General features: G+C 40.5%; 1 protein-coding gene across 1 annotated transcript in view; it reads left to right on the top strand.

Moving 5' to 3' along the window:
* Nucleotides 1-25,473, top strand: part of PARD3B (par-3 family cell polarity regulator beta) — a 1,250,195-nt gene that overhangs the window by 727,302 nt on the left and 497,420 nt on the right. Inside the window, exons 12-13 of the mRNA XM_006142461.3 lie at nucleotides 7,656-7,826; nucleotides 16,240-16,372. Coding sequence (XP_006142523.1) covers nucleotides 7,656-7,826; nucleotides 16,240-16,372 — 304 coding nt within the window. The remainder of the gene's footprint in view (nucleotides 1-7,655; nucleotides 7,827-16,239; nucleotides 16,373-25,473) is intronic.

Below are 25,473 nucleotides of genomic sequence, written 5' to 3'. Positions count from 1 at the left end.
GGGTGATTTCTCGCTTTCTGTCTCTATGTCTCTCTCTGTCTGTCTGGCGAGCGCACGAGCTCTACAGTGAAAATCTCTCTCAAAAAAAAAAAATATTGGCCAAGAGAGATGAATTAAGTGATGCAGTGTCACCCATGATCACAGCAGTGGTAGTACCTAGGCCCCACTGACTATCTCATGGGCTGAACCGTGAGGTCACTGGATACCCTGGAAATCATAAATGTGCTTTAGAAAGCACATGAGATATGCTAAATGTAAAGGACAGCCCTTCACTACAAAGAATTAGCTGGTCTCAATGTACAATTTGGGAGAAACCCTGATATAAGATTTGTTTGTAAGAGATGAGGATTTATGGCTATTATTAGTATCTCACATGGATGTGAGAGACTATAAAGCTTAAGAATTACTAGCAAAGTAGTTGAATATATGGGCTCCAGGGTGACCTACACTTGGTTCAAATCTGTTATTAGAAACATGATTTGTAGGGACCAGCAGATGGTGTAATGGTTACATTACTGGACTCCCACATAATTGACCGTGGATTGAGTCCCTGACTGGGTGGCTTGAAACTCCCTGGGTGCCCAAAATCCCAAGAGGAGGCTGCAGGAGAAGAGATTGTGGTGTGTCCATCCCTCCTGGGGGTGATTTTCACTTTCTGTCTCTCTGTCTCTCTGGCAAGCACACACACCCTATAGCAAAAACCTCTTGAAAGAAAGAAAGAAAGAAAGAAAGAAAGAAAGAAAGAAAGAAAGAAAGAAAGAAAGAAAGAAAGAAAGAAAGAAAGTAAGTAAGTAAGTAAGTAAGTAAGTATGGGACCAGCTGGTGGCATAGTAGTTAAGACTTAAGGCACTGGGCACTCCCACATGGCCGACCATGGTTCAGGTCCTGGACCTGATGGCTTACTTTCTCACTTTCCTTCTCTCTCTGGCCAAAATAAAATAAATTAAAGAATAAATAAATTTAAATATTTTTTTAAAAAAGGAAAAGAAACATGACTTGTAACAGTTTATTAAATCCCTTTCTGCATCAGTGTTTTTGTTTATAAAGTAGTACAGTTGTCTCAAATGTGTAGGGGGGTTGAATAAATATGATGAGGGCAGCTGAGGCTGAGACCCAAGGGTGCCTACCCCCAGTCAGCAGGCTAGACCAGGCCTGGAATGGCCTTGGCAGGAAGAGCGCCAGTGACTGGACCGCCAAGAATTTTCCCAAGCAACTGTGGGCTTGTTAGGGATTAAACTGTCCAGTGCATATCAAAGATTTAGCACAATGACTGCCCAGAGTAGAAACTCTTTAAGTAATTATGTCATTAATAATTATAGTGTCTTCAATCTTTAGAACTCCAAGTTTAGAAGCAATATAACAATGGATACATTTCTAATGTCCTTAACATTAGAAACAGACACATGGCCGCAACAGTACCCTTTGACAAGTCATTAATTTCTCTGAGCCTTCATCTCTACATCTGTTCAGTAGTAGAGAATAACAGTTATACCTCAGGGTTATTAAAGATGAATGAGTGAATATATGCAAATTTTTCGTACAAGGAAGGACTGGTCTATATTAGGTGTTCAATAAAATGAAGAAGTAGTATATCAGTACCTTGTTCTTCTGGCCCCTTCACTTCCTACCAAAATGGAACCAGAGGAGCTGGTGAATTTGAAGCCATACCAGGACATGGACAACACCTAAACCCTTTACCAGATTTTTGTTTCTTATATGGTGAAGAAGTTATTTTTTTTTATCTTTATTCTCTTCCCTCTTTTTAATATTTTCCATTCTCTTAGGGAATTTCTTTTACTCTTTCCAGAGCAGGGGAGCATAGCTGAGGTCTTTTTTGCTTAGAATTCTAATGAGAATAAGATAGAAAATAAAGGATTTTTTTTTCCTTTGACAGATGCAAACATGACCCAGACTACAATGGAATAAGTATTCTAGGATTACCAAGTAACATACTTGAACAGTTTAATGCACTTAGGTAAAGTCAGCTGAGAGCCTTCTCATACTGGAGTATTTACTTGAACATAGGATTAATTTTAAAAATAAAAAAACAATACAACTAGTTTTCTTGGTTAAAAGTATTCCAAAGCAAAAAAGACATACATAATTTAAGGGACATTGGGTTAAGTTTGAGAAATGAGCTCCTCATTGAGTCAGCTTCATTTTAGATCAAGACTAGATGTAGATATCCATTTATGTATGCATAGCTGAATATGCAGTTTTTCTTTTCTTTTTCCTCCAACTTGTTTCCTTGCTGTGACCCTGCCCGCTTCCTCTGCAATTTCCTATCCCCAAGATTCCTATTATGTGTGTCTGTGAATTTCATACAGTATTCTCTTTCAGGAGACATTTGATAGATTATTGTCCCTCTGGTTTTGAACATCTTTTTTTCTTGAAGCATTTCCCCTTGTGGGACTAGTCATTGTCATCTATGTAGAAGACAGAATGGATTAGTGAATAGAGGATGCTGTAGAATTTGGGACTTCAGCTCTTCCATTGCAACTCTGACCCTAACTAGCTGAGCAAGCCCTAATATATGTGGAAGTGCTTTTTCTTAAAAGGTGTTCGATAAATGGTTTTCTTATCCTCTTTGAGTGTCACATTATTCATCTGTAAACAGAGGAGGTTGGACAAGATGACCTCTAAGGACCCTCCCAGCTCTAAATTCTATGATTATATTCTAAATGTTAGGACAACATGGTGCTTACTGGCATCACCATTAATGAAATTACCCATCATTTATCTTGCAAAGAAAAAGCTTACAGCAATATGAACAGACCAGGCAGGCCTGAAAATAAGTGTGTGGATTTTTATCATGCCCACAACTCTCTGGTGACACTTTATGATGAATGTGAATGTCTTTGAAAAAAAATTCCAGCTGCCCTGGGCTGACCTGACCTGTCTTTTTGTTTGGGGCTTGGTTACAGTAAACGTGTTGTACTGCAGTGTAATTCTGCAGACTTAGCGTGGAGGTGAAATAAAAGTGTGTGCTTAATAGTGTTGATAAAGATTTTACAAAATGTTCTATTCTCTCTCACCCACCTCGTCACCTTGACCTTGCCCTTGCCCTACACTTCACAGAGAAGGTTCTGAGGGCAGAGGTTCGAGGGCGGTACCAGGTGGGATCTTGCTCAGATTTCATTCCCTCCATCTCGAGGTACCCGTAAAATCTCATTCTTTTTTTTTTTTTTCCCCTGTCATAGCAATGATGTCTCCTGCCAAGGCTAAGTGCTACAAAGCTATAAATTTAAATACTAGATCTCATTTCCAGTTAACAGCACCACCATCTTGATCCAACTCTTCTGCTTCCTTCTCCTCTGTAAAAACACATACTTCAGTCTCTACTCACCCAGTAAAGGGTTTTAGTGACAAAATTCATCTCAACTGTCCTGCTTCTATTGTATGAGAAAATAGAACACACTAATTTTACCGTAGTGTCTCACTTCTCATGACTAGATCCTTAAGAATATCTTTGTAGGGACCAGCAGTTAGCGTAATGGCTATGTCGCTGGACTCCCATGTAGTCGACCGCGGTTCGAGTCCCGGACCCGGTGGCTTAAACTCACGCCGGGCGCGTGTGCGTGCGTGTCCAGGATCCCAAGAGGAGAATGGAGGAGAAGGGATTGCGGCATGGCCATCCGCCCTGGGGGGTGATTTCCTGCTTTCTGTCTCTCTGTCTCTCTCTGTCTGTCTGGCGAGCGCACGCGCCCTATAGCAAAAACCTCTCCAAAAAAAAAAACTTTGTAGTATCCCATTTCATACAGCATTAATCTTAGTCTTCTATGTGCCTCACTCGAAATTGGATAACAAAAACCAAGAGATTTCTTTCTTCCTTAGACTCTCCTGTAAATTTCATTTCCAGGCTTGCTCCAAATTAGGGTAAAGATTATGCGACGTGGGAACCCAAGAGGAAAGGAAGGGGCATTAAGCTCTGTGGAGGCAGTCCACTGAGCCCATTTTTATCCCTGATTTCACACATCCCTATTGACCCAGTGCCTTTCCAGAGCAGTCTCTTCCTCAAGTGGGTGAGTACTGCTATGGTGGCCTTCCTGATCCTGCGTGGCCTACACCTCATCAGCAGGTGCATGTACAGTGCACGTCCACCAGGGCATTTGCTCTCTGGAGCAGCTTGCGCTGTTCTTTCCTTTTCCCCACTGTGAGCACAGGGACTTCCTCTGACCATCTGACTGCTTTAGTCCAAGTTATCAACCTGTCCACAGGATTTCTCCCCAAGGTGGTGTGGTTGGTTTCTATTGTTCATTGTATATGTCTGTTTTTCTCATTTCTTAGAGAAGTTCTTTTCTTTTGCATTTCACTCTGTTCTTTTGAACATAGACCCCAGATATTTCTCACTACCAAAAAAATCTTTCGTATGTTCCTTTCTGTTTTAGCATTGCACAAATATAGTCTAGAGACAAGTAACAAAGGGAATTGTAGTAGAAAGACTAAACACCCAAGATTCATGGAACCTTGACTTTGACTTGCTTTTCTGAGCTGGAACACATTGTATCACTTCTCTGCCTCAGTTTCCTTTTTTGTAAAATGTTTATGAAAAATATGAATCTACTCACCTTCTGGGTTCTGTGAGAATCACTAAACATAATATATGGAAAAATTCCTTGGAAAGGTAAATTGTTTTCATCCTTCTGTGATGAGAGAAGGTTCTGAGGGCAGAGGTTCGAGGGCGGTACCAGGTGGGATCTTGCTCAGATTTCATTCCCTCCATCTCGAGGTACCCGTAAAATCTCATTCTTTTTTTTTTTTTTCCCTTTTCATAGACATAGCAATGATGTCTCCTGCCAAGGCTAAGTGCTACAAAGCTATAAATTTAAATACTAGATCTCATTTCCAGTTAACAGCACCACCATCTTGATCCAACTCTTCTGCTTCCTTCTCCTCTGTAAAAACACATACTTCAGTCTCTACTCACCCAGTAAAGGGTTTTAGTGACAAAATTCATCTCAACTGTCCTGCTTCTATTGTATGAGAAAATAGAACACACTAATTTTACCGTAGTGTCTCACTTCTCATGACTAGATCCTTAAGAATATCTTTGTAGGGACCAGCAGTTAGCGTAATGGCTATGTCGCTGGACTCCCATGTAGTCGACCGCGGTTCGAGTCCCGGACCCGGTGGCTTAAACTCACGCCGGGCGCGTGTGCGTGCGTGTCCAGGATCCCAAGAGGAGAATGGAGGAGAAGGGATTGCGGCATGGCCATCCGCCCTGGGGGGTGATTTCCTGCTTTCTGTCTCTCTGTCTCTCTCTGTCTGTCTGGCGAGCGCACGCGCCCTATAGCAAAAACCTCTCCCAAAAAAAAAAAGAATATCTTTGTAGTATCCCATTTCATACAGCATTAATCTTAGTCTTCTATGTGCCTCACTCGAAATTGGATAACAAAAACCAAGAGATTTCTTTCTTCCTTAGACTCTCCTGTAAATTTCATTTCCAGGCTTGCTCCAAATTAGGGTAAAGATTATGCGACGTGGGAACCCAAGAGGAAAGGAAGGGGCATTAAGCTCTGTGGAGGCAGTCCACTGAGCCCATTTTTATCCCTGATTTCACACATCCCTATTGACCCAGTGCCTTTCCAGAGCAGTCTCTTCCTCAAGTGGGTGAGTACTGCTATGGTGGCCTTCCTGATCCTGCGTGGCCTACACCTCATCAGCAGGTGCATGTACAGTGCACGTCCACCAGGGCATTTGCTCTCTGGAGCAGCTTGCGCTGTTCTTTCCTTTTCCCCACTGTGAGCACAGGGACTTCCTCTGACCATCTGACTGCTTTAGTCCAAGTTATCAACCTGTCCACAGGATTTCTCCCCAAGGTGGTGTGGTTGGTTTCTATTGTTCATTGTATATGTCTGTTTTTCTCATTTCTTAGAGAAGTTCTTTTCTTTTGCATTTCACTCTGTTCTTTTGAACATAGACCCCAGATATTTCTCACTACCAAAAAAATCTTTCGTATGTTCCTTTCTGTTTTAGCATTGCACAAATATAGTCTAGAGACAAGTAACAAAGGGAATTGTAGTAGAAAGACTAAACACCCAAGATTCATGGAACCTTGACTTTGACTTGCTTTTCTGAGCTGGAACACATTGTATCACTTCTCTGCCTCAGTTTCCTTTTTTGTAAAATGTTTATGAAAAATATGAATCTACTCACCTTCTGGGTTCTGTGAGAATCACTAAACATAATATATGGAAAAATTCCTTGGAAAGGTAAATTGTTTTCATCCTTCTGTGATGGTGTTAAATTTATTAAGAACAGCAGTAGTAACGTAACAACATTTCTAATTGCATCTGTGCCTCGTAGCAAGAACGTTTTACCTAAGTGTAATGCAGGTATAGGATATTTCTCCAAACTTAACTACCAGCATTGTAGACACCTTTTCTCTCAGGCAGCCTGTTGGGCAAAGGTCCTGAAGGCCCCTCGACTTTGTTCATAGGTAGAATTGGCATCCCAGTTTATCAGGTACTGCTCTTCACCCCAGCTTAAGAGGAATTCTGGCTGGGAACCAGCAGATGATGTAATATGGCTACACCTCTAGACTCAGAAGTGATTGACTGTGGTTCAAATCCTGGACCCGGTGGCTTGAAACTCATGTTGGGTGCATGTGCATACATGCCCAAAACCCTGAGAGGAGACTGGAGAAGAAGGGATTGTGGCATGGCCATCTTCGTAAGGGGGTGATTTCTTGCTTTCTGTTTCTCTGTCTCTCTCTGTCTCCCTAGTGACCAGCAGTTAGTGTAATGGCTATGTGGCTGAACTACCATGTAGCCGGCCGCAGTTCAAGTCCTGGACCCGGTGATTTAAACTCATGCTGGGAGCGTGTGCGTGTGTGCCCAAGATCCCAAAAGGAGAATGGAGGAGAAGGGATTGCGGTGTGGCCATCCCCCCTGGGGGGTGTTTCTCACTTTCCGTCTCTCTGTCTTTCTGGTGGGCGCAAGCGCCCTATAGCAAAAACCTCTCTCTGTCTCTCCAGTGAGCACAGATGCCCTATAGCAAAAATATCTCTCTTTAAAAAAAAAGGATCTGGCTGAAGATACCTCTTAGTGCCTTAAAAGTGATCGAGACTGACGTCTGGGCTACCTAGCCATGTGCTGATGTTCCTTGTTCTTTGGGTATTTCACCTTCCTGAAGACGCTGAGTAAAAGTACTCAGTGGTCAGAGCCTCCCTGAATAAAGCTTAACAGTTCCCTTTTCAAGATTTTCCACTAAAGATGTCGGGGTAGATTGGCCCTTCACTACACACCTTTGTGGGATTTTTTTTTTTTTTCAGACTAGCAGACTAGCAATTTTGTAGTGTGTTAAAGTTGTATGAGGATTTTTATAGCACTATTCAGTGGAGCTAGCAATGAATTCTGGGAGACATAGTACTATTTTCAAGGACACAGCATTTAAGCATGATGCTTCTCTGTGCCTGAAAATGTAAACTCTCCTTTCAGATGTGGCTACCACCTCTTTTTGTTTGCAATCCCTCTTTCTTGAGTCAGCAGCTTGGTCCTGGTCAGGGCAGGCTAGGTTAGCAAGCTTCACAAAGACCTCTGTAAGAGGCATTCTTTCATTTTTCATTTTTAATCTGGAACTTTCCTGTGGAATAGCTGCATGTCATCACTGTGTTTTTCTCTGTTTAATACTCTTCTCTTTTTCCTCTGCCTTAGGACGGCCGTCTGCGAGTGAATGACCAGCTGATTGCAGTTAATGGGGAGTCTCTTTTGGGAAAGTCCAACCACGAAGCTATGGAAACACTTAGACGGTCAATGTCCATGGAAGGAAACATACGAGGGATGATCCAGTTGGTGATTCTGAGGAGGCCAGAGAGACCAACAGAGGTGATGCAAATCTCAGTTTTCTTCAACAAACTGCCCAAATGGCCACCAGAATATGCAAACTGCCTTTACTAATATGGTAGTTAGGCTTATATTCATTCTGCAGTTGAGAAAATATAGTTCAGATGGTTTCTAATGGGTTGATGTGGGGAACAGGTGGTTGTATATTGCAGCTGTAACTAGAAGGTGTAAGAATGTGTGTAAAAAGAAAATAATTCATCAGATGTAACCAGTCCGTATTTTCTGGTTTTTTGTGTTTTTTTTTCCCAGAAATTCCTAGAGTTCTGGACTTATTTATAGATGTCCTTATATCCTTTTTAGTTAATGTAGTAGCAATGTTCAGAGCTTAGAACGTTCTGACTAAGATGTACACAGCATGTAATATAAAATTATTAGAATGCCACTCCCTCTCTCTGCTCTCCCACATAACCTGCAAATAGATTATCTATACCTGAGACTTAACTAATTTAAAATGTGATCTCTTTAGCAAGCTCCTTGCTTCATATTATCCAATAAGTAAAAGTCTAATTTTAAAAAATCTTTTATGAGGATTTCTTTTGGGATCTTTTTAAGTGTGTTTATTATTGGGGAGTGGGCAGGGTCTTGTCACAGCTTGGTTCTCCCCCTCGCCTTCTAGCCATTCAGGATCACAGATCCATCCGATGTGTTTGATTGACCTAGATTCTAAATTCCAGGCTTTCTCACGTGGCCCCAGTATTGCACAGCAGGGCCCTATTGCCCACGCTATTGTGGCTGTGTCTCTTCAAGTTTTATTTTGTTTTCTCAAAATGTCAGGAATATATTCACTTATACATGAAGTATAAGCATATAATATTCTCGAGTGCTAATATTTCTAAACATTTCATTTCCATACTAATAATAAATGTTTTTAACATATTAATTTCCCTTATATATGAAAAATAATTGTCAAGTGCTACTAAAAATGATTTTAGGAACACATAAGAAGAAAAGAATAATAGTTTTTTTTTTTTTTTTAAACTTTTGCCATAGGGCATGTGTACTTGCTGGATAGAGACAGAGAGAGAGGGGAAATGGAAAAACCCCCCCCCCCCCGGGGGATACCATGTACAATCCCTTTTCCTCCATTTTCCTTCAGGAAATTCTGGGTATGCACACACGCCGTTAGCATGTTCCCCAAGCCACTGGGTCTGGGGGAACTACAGAGTAAACCGTATGAGATCTGGTACCTTAACCAAATATGCCACCTGCTGGCCCATGATTCATAGTTTTTAAAACTATGGGGCTAGCAGATGGCATAATGGTTACGTTGCTGGACTCCCATGTAGTCGACCATGGTTGGAGTCCTGGACCCAGGGGCTTAAATGCACACTGGGTGTGCATGCCCCAAATCCCAAAAGGATAATGAAGGAGAATGGATTGTGGTGTGGCCATTCTTCCTGGGGAGGTGATTTCTTGCTTTCTGTCTTTCTGTCTCTCCCTATCTCTCTGGCGAGCACATGTGTCTATGACAAAAATCTCTCTAAAATAAAAAAGCTAATAAGCATATTGGCAAATCAATAACATGTTCTCATGTCAGGATATTATCTAAAGCCAAATTATATTTGTATATTATAATTTTATTTCTTTTTTTTTTGGAGAGGTTTTTGCTACAGGGCATGTGCGCTCACCAGACAGAGAGAGAGAGAGAGATAGAAAGCGAGAAATCCCCCCCCAGGGAAGATGGTCACGCCGCAACTCCTCCATTCTCCTCTCAGGACCTTGGGCACACACGCACACATGCCCGGCGTGAGTTTAAGCCACCGGGTCCGGGATTCGAACCGCAGTCATCTACGTGGGAGTCTAGCGACATAGCCATTACGCTAACTGCTGGTCTCCCAAATTCTATTTGTATATTATAATTACATGCAAAGTAAAAATAGAATACTATTGGGGCCAGCATGTGGCATGGTGATTAAGATGGCTGGTTAAGGGACCAACAGTTAGCGTAATGGCTGTGTCGCTGGACTCCCACATGGTCAACAGCGGTTCACATCTCGGACCCAGTGGCTTAAACTCACGCCGGGCTCATGTGTGCGCATGCCCAGGATCCTGAGAGGAAAATGGAGGAGAAGGGGTTGCGGTGTGGCCATTCTCCCTGGGGAGTGATTTATCGCTTTCTGTCTCTCTGTCTCTGTCTGTCTGGTGAGTGCATGCACAATATAGAAAAAAAAAAAAAAGAAAACACCTGATGGCTGGTTACCACATGACTGACAGAGGTTCAAGTCCTGGACCCAATGCCTTGAAAAAAACACACTGGCATGTGTATGCACATACCCAAAATCTTGAAAGTAGAATGGAAGAGAAATGATTGTGGTGTGGCCATGCCCCCAGGGGGTACTTTCTCACTTTCTCTCTCTCTGTCTCTTTCTGGTAAGTGCAGCCTATAGCAAATCAAAAGAAAAGAAATGGGAAAAAATAGTATGCTATTAAAAATAATATTTAAAATACAACTTTTTTTTAAAGTTTTTTGTCATAGGGCATATGTACTTGCCAGAGAGACAGAGAAAGTAAGAATGACAAATCACTCCCCAGGAGAGATGACCACATGGCAATCCTTTTTCCTCCATTCTCTTGGAATATTAGACATGCATGCATATGTGCCTGGCATGATTTTCAAGCTTCCAGATCCAGAACTTGAACCACACTTGGCCAAGTCCAGCACCTTAAACATCATGTCACCTGCTTGTCCCTAAACCATGAGTTATAATAATAATAAGCTCTGGGACCAGCAGATGCCATATGGTTATGTTGATGGACTCACACATGGCCCACAGCAGTTGGAGTCCTAGACCCAGTGGCTTGAAAATCACGCCAGGTGCATATACGTATATGCCCAAAATCCCCAGAAGAGAATGGAGGAGAAGGAAATTACACTGTGGCCATCCCCCTTCAGTGGGTGATATCTCACTTTCCCTCCTGCTGTTTCTGTCTCTCTCTCTCTCTCCGGTGAGCACATGTACCCTAAGGCAAAAACCTCTACAAAAATTAATTAATAATAAGCTCAACTTAAAAATACAAAAATTAACAAATTAAACAAAAGTAGATGGTGGCAGGAATCATTGTAATTAAAAGCTCAGGCTCTTGAGTTTTAGATTGTTGGAGTTAAAGTCCTTGATTTACCATATTCTGACTATATTTTTTTTATATAATAGTTGGGTGTATAATACTTGTAGATGATAGGTGCCATGGTCTGTTTTATCCTTTAATGTATCCTCATTTCTCAGTATAGTAGATACTTAATAAAATTGTTGAATGAATGAAAAAACTGCATCTGATATCTACTTTACCTAAAAGGGTAAACTTGAGTAGTAAAGTGATGAAGTCTAACTTCGTTATATTATCAGCCATTGGAAAGCAGTAACTGTACCTTTTCTATTCTTCTGTATATAACCTTGTCGATGTTAAATAAATGTAAATTGGCCAATTACTGGAGACTATATATAATGAACGAACTCATTTTCAACATTTGCGTCTGCTTAAATGACAGTGTCTTCCATGAATATTTAATGAACTTTACTTAATGTACATAATTATAATACCCTTATCTACTGCTTCTTACCATGAGAGAATTGGATCTTTCTGGTTTCATTTCATGCTTACTCTGGAGCCCTCTTATTCATGGAATGTTCCTTGGAAAGAGCTGGAATAATGGCCTGTGGTTCCAAGTCATCCCTTCTGTGTATCTGCCCAATGTATTAGATCTCTGTCAAGATTTCTTTGACAAAGACACCCAACTAATGGTATACCCTAGTATACCATACCTATGCAGACTTGGGAAAAAAAAAAAAAAAGAGAGAGGGAGAGACCAGCAGGTAGTGTAATGGCTACATCACTGGACTCTCATGTAGTCAAGTGCGGTTCGAGTCCCGGACCCAGTGGATTAAACTCACACTGGGAGCATGTGTGTGTGTGTGCCCAAGATCCTGAGAGGAGAATGGATCATGGTGAGGCCATCCCCCCTAGGGGATGATTTCTCACTTTCTGTATCTCTGTCTCTCTCTGTCTTTCTGGGGAGCACATGTGCCCTATAGCAAAAAAAAAAACAAAAACAAAAACAAGAAATGAATATAAGCCTACAAGAGTTAGTCATGCCCCCACTTATCATCTTCCCTAATTCCATATCTTTTTCTGAAATGTGCATGGATGCTAATAATTTGGTGTTGTGTATTTTAACTCTGGGGTGACTTGACATTGTTCCATCAGAAGGAAGTACTAAACTTTCAGTTCATGGCCCATCCTCAGAAGTATATTGTTAATATATTTCACCAGGGAATCAATCAGGAATAAGATCTGGGGCAAAAAGCAATTTTTATGAGGACATTTTAACAGATCCATTTTTAGTTTCCCTAATATTTACATGCTTTCCATGGGGAATGAGCAGGCACTTGACTCTCAGCTATTGAGAATCTCTGTGGTACCCGCAAAGATTAAAGAGCATTATTTCTTATAAAGACAGCAGCCTAATGTACAGCTTATCTTTATTAAACTGAAAAAAAATGCAGCTTTTTGATCTCCCAAATCTGTGTTTTACTGTGTCAAAGCATATGCTATATTCTCATGTTTTTGGTGTATTTTCCTGCAGAACAGAAATCACCCTTTGGTATAATAAAAAATCATCTATAACCTAGAAAAAGGTCTCAGTCCTGCTCATACTTCCAGGCAAATCAATTAGTTAGATTTGGCAAGAATACTAAAATGGTTGATTGAACACTATATTGATATTTTTAAAATTGAAAGAGCTCCTTTAGAAAAGTCAAAATATACAGTTGCTGGGTTTTTTTCCCACATTACCCAGATGTACAAGATACGTAAACAGTTTTGATGAGGACCTCATGAAGAATACATAATGAGCCCTTGATTGAATCAAAACCTTTTTAAACAGAAACATCTTTTTCAAAGGATGAGCTTGAGGTTCAATTGTAATTCTATTTGAGCCTAGAGACTTAGTATTAAAAAATGGGTTATGACCTGGTTTTGTTTTTCTCTTCCCCAAAACATTTCCCTCCCTGCCGCCAGCTCATCTTAGTAGAAGCAGAATATGTTTAAGAATCCATTATATTTTTTATTGGCTGGGACACTAATGGAGGGCTCCATGACAGCTCTATTTTACAGGCTGAATACTTTAATTAGGCTGGTTACTGATCAGTTGTTTGGATATGTATTGTGTCATTTATCAAAGAGCTTGGAAAGCAGGACAAAAAAATGTTCAGTTCTTGTTGTTATGGTTAAATCAAAGCAGAAGACTGTGTAAGGCAGGTGCTGCCTTTCCTGCCTGCTAGGCCTCAGCTTTAATTTAGGAATAGCTTGCCTCCTGTAGCAGGCTCAGCTTAACTGGCAGTCCAGACGCTCAGGGTGATGTCTTGGGTATTGGAAAAATGTTATAGGTATAAACCTTGACCGAAAGTTGAAGGATCTTTAGCTGCTAAAAACTTGTTAATTGTTAAGAATGTGTGGATTTACTATTTTAAATATTTTGTTTAGTTAGCTAGATACTAACATTTTTGTAACTAAAGTGGAAAATATAAGTCAAATGCATTGCTGGAGCCATATGCTTTTCTCTGAAGGAAAGAGCCATGGGGATCAGATCTGTGTCTCTGTTTGTGACATGTTCCTTTCTCACATGGTCAAGGGAACAGCCACAAAATGACTTCCAAATTATTTATTCCTTGAAATCTGTTAGGGAGGCAGACAGAGACTAAACCCAGTCTCTGTGCCTTAATCCTCTTGAAAATGTAGCTAGAATTCTTTATCCTGGCCCCCTCCTATTATTTCTTCAGCACCTGTGAGAAATGGCTTGTAGGGGTGTTATTCTGGATACAGTAGTTTTAAGAAAACTGTCAATTTTGTTTACAGACTGTCAAAATAAGTAGAGGTAATATGGAAAAAAGAAACAGCATCTCAGAAGAACCACTGGCTGGCATTGTCACAGTGGTTTGTTTTAGCCTCTGTCTCTCTCTGTCTTTCTGGGGAGCACATGTGCCCTATAGCAAAAAAAAACAAAAACAAAAACAAGAAATGAATATAAGCCTACAAGAGTTAGTCATGCCCCCACTTATCATCTTCCCTAATTCCATATCTTTTTCTGAAATGTGCATGGATGCTAATAATTTGGTGTTGTGTATTTTAACTCTGGGGTGACTTGACATTGTTCCATCAGAAGGAAGTACTAAACTTTCAGTTCATGGCCCATCCTCAGAAGTATATTGTTAATATATTTCACCAGGGAATCAATCAGGAATAAGATCTGGGGCAAAAAGCAATTTTTATGAGGACATTTTAACAGATCCATTTTTAGTTTCCCTAATATTTACATGCTTTCCATGGGGAATGAGCAGGCACTTGACTCTCAGCTATTGAGAATCTCTGTGGTACCCGCAAAGATTAAAGAGCATTATTTCTTATAAAGACAGCAGCCTAATGTACAGCTTATCTTTATTAAACTGAAAAAAAATGCAGCTTTTTGATCTCCCAAATCTGTGTTTTACTGTGTCAAAGCATATGCTATATTCTCATGTTTTTGGTGTATTTTCCTGCAGAACAGAAATCACCCTTTGGTATAATAAAAAATCATCTATAACCTAGAAAAAGGTCTCAGTCCTGCTCATACTTCCAGGCAAATCAATTAGTTAGATTTGGCAAGAATACTAAAATGGTTGATTGAACACTATATTGATATTTTTAAAATTGAAAGAGCTCCTTTAGAAAAGTCAAAATATACAGTTGCTGGGTTTTTTTCCCACATTACCCAGATGTACAAGATACGTAAACAGTTTTGATGAGGACCTCATGAAGAATACATAATGAGCCCTTGATTGAATCAAAACCTTTTTAAACAGAAACATCTTTTTCAAAGGATGAGCTTGAGGTTCAATTGTAATTCTATTTGAGCCTAGAGACTTAGTATTAAAAAATGGGTTATGACCTGGTTTTGTTTTTCTCTTCCCCAAAACATTTCCCTCCCTGCCGCCAGCTCATCTTAGTAGAAGCAGAATATGTTTAAGAATCCATTATATTTTTTATTGGCTGGGACACTAATGGAGGGCTCCATGACAGCTCTATTTTACAGGCTGAATACTTTAATTAGGCTGGTTACTGATCAGTTGTTGGGATATCGATTGTGTCATTTATCAAAGAGCTTGGAAAGCAGGACAAAAAAATGTTCAGTTCTTGTTGTTATGGTTAAATCAAAGCAGAAGACTGTGTAAGGCAGGTGCTGCCTTTCCTGCCTGCTAGGCCTCAGCTTTAATTTAGGAATAGCTTGCCTCCTGTAGCAGGCTCAGCTTAACTGGCAGTCCAGACGCTCAGGGTGATGTCTTGGGTATTGGAAAAATGTTATAGGTATAAACCTTGACCGAAAGTTGAAGGATCTTTAGCTGCTAAAAACTTGTTAATTGTTAAGAATGTGTGGATTTACTATTTTAAATATTTTGTTTAGTTAGCTAGATACTAACATTTTTGTAACTAAAGTGGAAAATATAAGTCAAATGCATTGCTGGAGCCATATGCTTTTCTCTGAAGGAAAGAGCCATGGGGATCAGATCTGTGTCTCTGTTTGTGACATGTTCCTTTCTCACATGGTCAAGGGAACAGCCACAAAATGACTTCCAAATTATTTATTCCTTGAAATCTGTTAGGGAGGCAGACAGAGACTAAACCCAGTCTCTGTGCCTTAATCCTCTTGAAAATGTAGCTAGAATTCTTTATCCTGGCCCCCTCCTATTATTTCTTCAGCACCTGTGAGAAATGGCTTGTAGGGGTGTTATTCTGGATACAGTAGTTTTAAGAAAACTGTCAATTTTGTTTACAGACTGTCAAAATAAGTAGAGGTAATATGGAAAAAAGAAACAGCATCTCAGAAGAACCACTGGCTGGCATTGTCACAGTGGTTTGTTTTAGCTCCTGGCCAAAGACCTTGTGTCTGCAATGGACACATTCATGGCCTTGCAGTGGCAAACCTGCTTGGGCTCTGTCTTGTCCTAGAGCATATGTACTTAGTTGTGGAGAGGGAGAGAGAGAGGACCCAGCTGGTTGGCAGAGAAACACCCTTGGCATGAACTGCACGCTTGTGTTGACATTGCCACAAGCTGTACTCCCAGATGGAAGGAAATTTGAAAGAAGCCAGTCGTAAATGGGGGGAAGGATAACAAAGTTAATCTTCCTCGTGTTGGCTATCAGCACTTCTAATCCTTAGCACCACATTGTCAGTTTTTTCTTTTTTTTTCATATTCTTAGATGTTTGAATTGATGGGGCCATTTTGATTTTCCATAGTTGAAGACTTACATGGAGTAGATTCTTGAAAGATTTTGAGAATTCATCATTCTTTCTCTTTCCTTCAGTCGTCCAGCTTAGAACACATTAATGAAAGCAAATGTAATTTTTATGTTCGTCTCTTAGGAACCTGTAGAGTGTGGGGCATTTTCCAAGCCAAGCTTTGAGAACTGTCAAAACGCTGTAACTGCCTCCAAGCGAAATGATAATAGTACCCTGCCTCTCTTTGGCACTTACAGTCCGCAAGATAAACAGAAAGGTAAGAATCTCTCTATTTTTATCTATTGCAAATGGAGTAAGAAAACTCAAAAGTGCCTTTTTATTAGGTTAAAAAAAAGGGCAGGGGGAGGGAGTTAATTAGACTAAGTGGAGATTTTGCTGCTCAGAGTCATGAGCACCGAGAAATGGTGGAAGAGCTGACTCAGAACTTGTGAATCAGATTCCTGGCAGAGCCTCCAGCTGAAGTGACAGTTTCTGTGCTTGCTGCCCCAAACATAGAGGGTTATGTATAAAACAAATCATGACTGAAGAATCAAAGAAAGCAAACTGTTAATTTTTTTCATGATCTTTTAATATTGGAAGTTACCAGGTATAAGTACTAAAGCTTAAAAAATGAATGGACTTTTATTAAACCATAAAATATTTGTAACATGATTCAAACATTTATTCTTCTTTTATTTTTTCTTTTGTAGAGATTTTTGCTAAGGGTACATGCACTTATCAGAGAGACAAAGAGATAGAAAGCGAGAAATCAACCCACAGGGGAGTTCGCCATGCCACAATCCATTCTCTTCTCAGGATTTTGGGCACACACACATGCCCAGAGTGAGTTTCAAGCCTCCACACCCAGGATTCAAACCACAGCTGGCCACATGGGAGTCCAGCGATGTAACCATTACATCATCTGCTTCTGCTGGTCCCTTATGCTTCATTCTTAACCGTTGTTTTTTTAAGAAAGAGGTTCTTGCTGTAGAGTCTGTGCACTTGCCAGAGAGACTGAGAGAGACAGAGAGATAGAAAGTGAGAAATAACTTCCCAAGGGGATGGCCGTGCCACAATCCCTTCTCCTCCATTCTCCCCTCAGAATCTTGGGCATGTGTGCACAGATGCCTGGCGTGAGTTTTAATTTGCTGGGTCCAGGACTTGAACCACAGTCGCCTATGTGGGAGTCCAGCAATGTAACCATTATGCTTCCCGCTGGTCCCCCTTATGCTTCATTCTAAGATGGGTGTGGAAGATAGGTAAATACCAAAACCTAAGCACATTATGTGGCTATTAAAATGTTCTTCCTGTTGTCTTGCTCCACTGTCTTCCCCTTATTGTCTGGTACCTATCGCATGTCTAGTAGTACTTCAGATTTAAAAACCTGAGTTTTTTGTTTTTCAAAAATTATATTTTAGGTCACCAAGAACATTTTTGTCTATCATGCTGTATCTTTTTTCTTTAGTAACTTTCATTATTTATATTGTAAAGTCAGTATATATGTATTGGACAAAATTTAGAAAAAAGTGATAAAAGGAAAATTTAATATTACTCATACTTCTAGCTATCAACAATCAATGGAATTTTTGTGTATATCTTTCAAGTACTTTTCACATATATATGTGTACATGGAATGAAATGTTTATAATGTTTATGGAATTTCTTTCTTTCATTTTTTTCTTTTTTTTTTTTTTTAAGATTTTATCTATAGAGCATGTGGGCTCACCAGAGAGGAAAGAGACAGAGACAGTGAGAGGGAAAGTGAGAAATGACCCCTTCAGAAGGGGATGGTCATGTTGTAATCCCATCTCCTCTTCCATTCTCCTCCTGGGATTTTGAGCAAGCATGCACATGTGCCCGGTATGATTTTCAAGCCATCAGGTTTGGGACTTGAACCATAGTCGGTCATGTGGGAGTTGAGCACTTTAACCACTATACCACCTGCTGGCCTTTGAAATCACTTTCTTATAGTACCATGTGAGCATCTTAATGTGTCATTGAATCTCCTACAGCATCACAGTCTGCGGTTGTATAGTATTCTATTGAACGAGATACTGTATATTATGTAATCAATCTCTTTCATTTTGGATACTTAAAATGTCTCCAAAATTTAGCTACACGAAAATAAATTCCAGACTCTGAGATTACTCCATCAGAATGGATTTGTAAATCTGAAATTGCACTGGAATTAAATTGAATCTTCAGAATGTCATGTTGCTTTTCCTTCTGAATTCCTCCATTTCAGCAGAGTAGTAGCAGCAGCTGTTACCATTTATTAAGTGTTTACTGTCTGTTAGATACTGTGTTAAGCAATTTACATGCACACTTGAAGTGGGTAATATTATTATCCTCATTTTACAGATGAAGAAGTAGAAGGTCAGCAAGAGTAAACAATTTACTCAAGACTGAATACTTGATACATACAGAGCTTGAATTCAATTCATGTCTCTCTGACTTAAGTTCATCTCCTAAACCACAGCATGGGCCCTTGCTTACACTGGTTCTTTGAAACTTTTTTTAAAGAGATTTTTGCTATAGGGTATGTGTGAGGGAGAAATCACCCCACTCCCAGTGGGGATAGCTATGCCACAGTCCCTTCTCCATTCTCCTCTCAGAATCTGGGATACACACACATGCATGCAAGCATACATGCCCAGTATAAGTTTTAAGCCACCAGGCCTGGGAGTCGAACCATGGTCAACTATCTAGTGATATAACCAGTACACTATCTCCCTGACCCAGTTCTTTAAAACTTTTAAAGTCCTTTCACCTAATACTAAGAATGCCCATTAAAAGTTGACTTTGCTTTGCATCCAGATAAATACTCAATATGGTGGGACCAGCAGTTAGTGTAATGGCTATATCGCTGGACTCCCATATAGTCGACCGCGGTTCGGGTCCTGGATTCGGTGGCTTGAACTCATGCCGGGTGCATATGCGTGCATGCCAAGGATCCCGAGAGAAGAATGGAGGAGAAGGGATTGCGGCGTGACCATCCCTGCTGGGGGGTGATTTCTCATTTTCTGTCTCTCTGTCTCTTTCTGTCTTTCTGGCGAGCACACGAGCCCTATAGGAAAGACCTCTCAAAAAAAAAAAAATACTCAATATGGTTTTGTATGTTTCTTTTTCCTGATCTTGAAGAAACTACTAGTTTTCTAGCAAGAGAGTTTGGGGAAAGAACCGCAAGTTTTCTACATAATACAGCCGAGTTCTTTGTACTATGCCCAAGTTATGATCATGCACAGTGACATTTGTATTAAAAATTCCAACTGTTTGGACTAGATGGTAGCACAGTAGTAAAACAGGATGTCTGTGAGACTGACCCCCATGGGAAGGCTCCACTTTATCTCCAGGGACGTACCCCTCCCTGGGGATGCCTGGCAGATGTGCGCCCATAATCTGGGGCTGGTTAAGGCTTTGAGTGGATCACAGAGTTGAGACCCTGTTGGAGCTGCTGTCTTTCTCTTTTCCTCAATGATAGAAGAAATGAATAAACTTTGAAAAAAAAAAAGGAAAGATCTAGCCTTTATATAATTGGATTGGTATTTAATGCACAAGCAATATGTGGTCCAGTGACCATTTAAGTTTAGGGTTTATTCCTAATTAGACCCGTGACATCCAAAGGAATATTGGGCACAGTATGTGCCATCTTGATTCATCTTCAATACCTATTCTATATTGATGCTGATGTGATATTCACACCACATAATCTTAGAGGACGTTAGAAACTCAAGTAGATGAGATAATGTCTCTAGAGGAGAGAATAGCCAAGGCTAAAATAATAAACTGTAGAATGAGTGAAAATGTAAAGATAAGCTCAGGAAAAAAAATTTAATAATAAAATCTACTCAAGGCACATTACTAAAAATAAAATAAAGTCATACTTTGGAAGTTTAATAGAATGTTCAGACGTTGTATTTCCACTAAACAAATAGTCTTTTGGGCACAAATGGCCACAGGCAACCACTGACAGGTGTTGTTTCTTCTCCTGAGATTTGGTTCCAAGTAGAAAGACAATTACACCAATGAAAACACCAAGCAGATCAGCTATCTACAAGGCTCCTGCTTCACTCTCTCCCTACCTTGTTTTCTCAAGTTAACATAAACAATCCTGTTCTTTCAAGAAGTAACCACACTGCACATAACTTTTAAGTTAAAAAAAAGTATTGCTGCTATTTCCTTGTGGATCTGTAAAGCAGTAATAGATAAGGCCCATCAGAGAATTATGCTCATTAAATTTTAATTGACAGAGGCTACTAGATGAAATTCTCTTACTTTTTGGATGAGCCTACTGATTTATGGACAGAATATAGCAGAATTTATGAACATGACTCTTTAGAAGAATATCACAATCATTGTCTCTTTGTAATATTCATAATATGTTGTACTATGAGAACCCTCAGGAGGTCCTGTGACTCAGATCCATGTATGGCAGTAACTGACCTCTAAAACTTTTGAAACCTGAATGTTGACTCACCACCATTAAGGACCTCATTTAGAAAAACAAGATTAACTTGACAAAATGTAATGTCTAGTGAGGAGAGGACCTGTTACAGCCAAAACATTCACTCCTTTTTTCCTACCCTTTTCCCTTCCCTTTGTATATTTAAAAATCCAATGTTTATATTCTGTGTTCCATCTATTTTTATAATAATAGTATATACCACCCACAGTTCTCCAGTTATTTTATTTTTAAAAAAGATTCTTTCAAGCTGCTACACAGAAAAGGCATTTTTAGAAGTAATGGTTGTAGAAATTGTAACAACAGAAAATTCACATTTGTGTTGGAGAATTGCTAGCAGTGCCCATAGTGGAATAGGTGTGATGCTGCAAGATGGCAATAAGGACAGAGCTTGTGTTCCTGGAGTTCACTATGAAATCCCGTTAAGCACTGGAACGGTAATGAAGTGCACCAACACAGTATTTTCTGAGGCATCACGCTGGCAGATCTCACATGGAGCCTCATAATCACCCAAGCACAATTTGCTGCCAGTTTGTCATTACCTCTCCTTTCTTGCTGTCATCTCTTCTTGTGTGTGTGTGTGTGTGTGTGTGTGTGTGTGTGTGTGTGTGTTTCTCTGTTCCCACACCCCTGCCAGCTCCAGAGCATCCTGCCTACTCACTGCCTCCAGATCTGCCAAGCCTCATCCACTGATTTGGGCCTTCCATCCCTAGCCTTTATATAATTGGATTGGTATTTAATGCACAAGCAATATGTGGTCCAGTGACCATTTAACTTTAGGGTTTATTCCTAATTAGACCCGTGACATCCAAAGGAATATTGGGCACATTATGTGCCATCTTGATTCATCTTCAATACCTATTCTAGTTCAGTGTCCTTTCCTACTGGATCCATATTCCCTGGATATGCACAATAGGCTAATTATCCCTAACATGCATCCATCTGAGAACCAGTATGGCTCCTTGTCTCCAAAGCATGTAAGGCGCTGCCTCGGGAGGAGTGATCAGAGATTGAGTCATACTTCGCAATGTGAGTAGTGCTTATTGGATGTGTCCATTGTGTAGAATTCCTTATCAGAAATGCAGAGGTGAATTCAACAGTGCGATTATTGCCCTTGAGAATTTTCTACACTGAGTGGTCTGCAAACACAAACTTTGTCCTTTAAGAGCTGGATAGTAAATATCTCAGACTTTGTATGCCACAGAATCTCTGCTGTAACTCAGCTCTACCTTTGCAGTGCAAAATCAGCCATAAATGATACATAAATAAAGGGGCATGTTGTGTTCCAATAAAACTTTATTTAAAAGCCAGGTATCATCGCACTGGTTTTGGACCAGAGTCATAGTTTCCTTAAACCTCGTCTAAAGTCACAATCTCTTAGATTCATCTTTTCTGAACTGGTCTTGGTAGGATGGAGCCTACAAAACAACAACAACGATGATGACAGAGTATGATAACTAAAAGGAAGGTCATCTAGCCATTAATGAAATAGTGACATACATTGTCAACATTCATTCCATCTAGAAGACCTTATGTTGTCCAGCTATATTGGCATGGGCAGTAATGCACCACTGCATAATACTGGAGCCACATGGGAGCCCCCGGTTCAGATCCCGAGCCTTTCCTAACATGCCAGGCATACCTACCTATACCCATGATCCTGGCTGACTGGAAGGGTTGGGGGACAGATTGTGGTGTGGTAGGACCCTGTCAAGAGTACCTGTGTGTGTGCAACTCTCCCACATGAAGAAAATAAAAAGTAAACAAAACAAACAAACAAAAAAAAAAAACAAAAAAACCTCAATACTCACAAAACAACAAAACATAACTGTACTTCTACACTCAGTGAAATCCAAGGATTAAAAATTCCAGACTTTCATGCTGGTTTTGGGCTTAGCAGAAGCATTTAGGTCAAGAGGGGAAAAAGAAATCGCTTATTGCAACTGAATATACTATTTTCTTTTTGGAGAGGTTTTCGCTACAGTGCGCATGCGCTCGCCAGACAGACTGAGAGAGACAGAGAGACAGAAAGCGAGAAATCACCCCCCAGGGGGAATGGCCATGCCGCAATCCCTTCTCCTCCATTCTCCTCTTGGGATCTTGGGCACGCACGCACATGCACCCAGTGTGAGTTTTAAGCCACCGGGTCCGGGACGCGAACCATGGTCGACTACGTGGGAGTCCAGCGACATAGCCTTTACGCTAACTGCTGGTCCCTGAATATACTATTTTAAAATGTATGTAAAGATATGGAATCAACAAATAAGATACTTTACTTTTACCACTTTAAAAAAAAAATACATAGTGGTCCATGTAAAGCAATAAAAAAACCATAGTTAGTGATTGGAATAAAACTTGAGGTCACCAGTGAAGAAGCTTCAGAAAAGGAGAGAGAAGAGAGCAGGGAGATGGCCCAGCTACTGTGATGCAAGATGTAGGGACAAGGCTGGTGCCACGTGAGAGGCCTAGGTTCAAATCCTGGACCAACTCAATGTGGTAGAATGTGTCCACTCTCCTAGCTAAGAGGGAGGCAGTGGCAGAGGATCACAACATATCTATCTCTGTCTCTTTCTTTCTCTACACTCTCTCCCCCTCTACTCCATTTCTCTCTCATGAAAATAAAAATAAATTAATGAATAAAAGACTACAGGAGAAAGTCATCTACAGTCTAGCAAGAGAAATAGACATAGATAAATAGATGAGGGCTTTATAGATCAATAAGTAGATAGATAGCTCATTGCAAAAGCTGTGTGTGATAAATGTTATACAGGAATTACTTTACATAATATTAAACAATATATAAACCTAAAATGTCACTGAGTAAATAAAGTGTATTTCTTATCATATTGTAGAGGGCTGTACTCCATGCAGTGATTAAGGGACTTAGGCTCCTTCCATTGGTGACTGAGCCATCCTCTAGCACTGCATCACCTGACTTTGGGATGGCGCTCAAAAAGGAAGGGGACAGTGGAAGAGGTGCACCCTCTTTTAACCACTGATACGGAGAATGACATTTACAATGACAGCTCATATTTCAATAGTATGAGCTAGTCTAGGGATAAAAAGGAGGAGAAATGGTGTTTATTTGTAGGCTTTGGAAGAGAAAAGGCATGCAGATACAGTGAGTATGAGTAGTCTCTTCTACTGTTACAACAGTGAAGGTTTCATAGAGAAGATATTTAAAAGAAATCTTGGGAGAAAGGTAGGACTTGGGCAGGTGGAGTGGATTTTATAGTTCTATGACAGGCCTTCAAATAGTTCATGGAAAATGAATATTATGAAAACCAATTTCAAACATTTTGCAAAAAAAATAAATTCATACTTTAATTCTGTTTTTCCCCAAATTTTTGAAACTTTCTTATTAAAGCCTTTCCTAGAACAGGAAAGCTCAAGGATATAGTCAGGAAACAATATGTAATCTTGGGTGGCTAAAGCAGAGTAGGAGATAGAGTTGGCTGGCAACCACACACACCTTTATTCCAAAGGCATTGTGTACAAGTGAAGTGCTTTTAAGTGAGTTATTTGATCACAAATGTGCCCCCAGTGTGAATAATGGACTGAGGGATAGAAGAGGATAGAAATATCCGTGTCAACATGGTGTTGCATGGTGTTGCCAGTCCAGCCTGGTGGCATGTCAGTTGCAAACTAAACTGCAGTGCTGGAAGCTGCTTCAGGTTCAAGTTCTGACCCTTGGGTCAGCTTGAAGACACCCTGAGTATGTGCCCAAGTGTCCAGGATCCTGATATGCTAGATGCTGGGGAAGGGATCACAGAATGACAAGACCTTGTCAAGGGTGCTTCCCTCCCTCTAATAGGGGTACACACTGTTAGGAATAAAATAAAAAAGAAAGGATGTTGTCTCAGTAGGTCCCTTGTCCTTATTTATGTTCTAGTCCTTTTGCCTTGTTTCTCTTAGCAACCACCTGGCTGCTACCTCTACCAAATCTTTGTGCTCCTCAGGGGTGGGGAGTGCAGTGGGAAGTTGCTGGCTGCCTTTGCTCATCATGCATACTCACCAGACCTGCTTCAAGCTTCATTTTCAGGAACATGTCAACTCTATTGCAACTGCCTCCATACGAACCCATATGTAACCTGGGGCAGAACTCGAAGCAAGGCCTTGCCTGGTGTATATATTGGATTCTCAGAAAAACAAAACCAATAGGAAGCAGAAGCGACTGTGTGTGTGTGTGTGTGTGTGTGTGTGTGTGTGTGTGTGTGTAAATAAGATTTATTATAAGGAATTGGTTCATGCAGTTATGGAGATGGCCAAGTCCTAAGATCAACAGACTGCTTCAGCAAGATTGAGTCTCAGGAGAGCCAATGGTATAGTTCTAAATTCAAGTCTAAAGGCCTAAAAACCAATAAAGCCTATGGTGTGGTTCCAGTCCAAAGCCTGGTCTGCTTGAGACACAGGAAGAGCTGGTATTTTAGGTCCTATTCAAAGATAAGATTGCACTGATGGCCCAGTTTAGAGGCACTCAGAAGGGATTCTTTCTTAGTCAGGGGAGGGTCAGCCTTTTGTTCTAGTCAGGCCTTCAACTGGCTGGATGAGGTCCATTCACCCACTCTAGGAAGGGTAATCTGCTTTATTCAGTCTACTAATTTAAACGTTTGTCTCATCCAAAAACCCACTCACAGAAACTCCCAGAATATATCTAGGTACCCTGTGGCCCAGTAAGTAACGATCATGCCTGGCATGTGGACAGTCAAAGCAGGTCTCTCTCCAGCATCAGTTTTTTGGGGTTTTTTGTTTTTCTTTTTTTTTTGAGAGGTTTTTGCTATAGGGCACGTGCACTTGCCAGACAGACAGAGAGAGCCATAGAGACAGAAAGCAAGAAATCACCCCCCCAGGGGGGATGGTCACGCTGCAATCCCTTCTCCTCCATTCTCCTCTCAGGATCTTGGGCACGCATGTAT

Source organism: Tupaia chinensis, unplaced genomic scaffold (genome assembly GCF_000334495.1).
Source record: "Tupaia chinensis unplaced genomic scaffold, TupChi_1.0 Scaffold000076_1, whole genome shotgun sequence".
Taxonomy (NCBI): domain Eukaryota; kingdom Metazoa; phylum Chordata; class Mammalia; order Scandentia; family Tupaiidae; genus Tupaia; species Tupaia belangeri.
The sequence above is the reverse complement of the archived record's forward strand: the minus strand, read 5'-3'. Positions and strand labels throughout refer to the sequence as shown.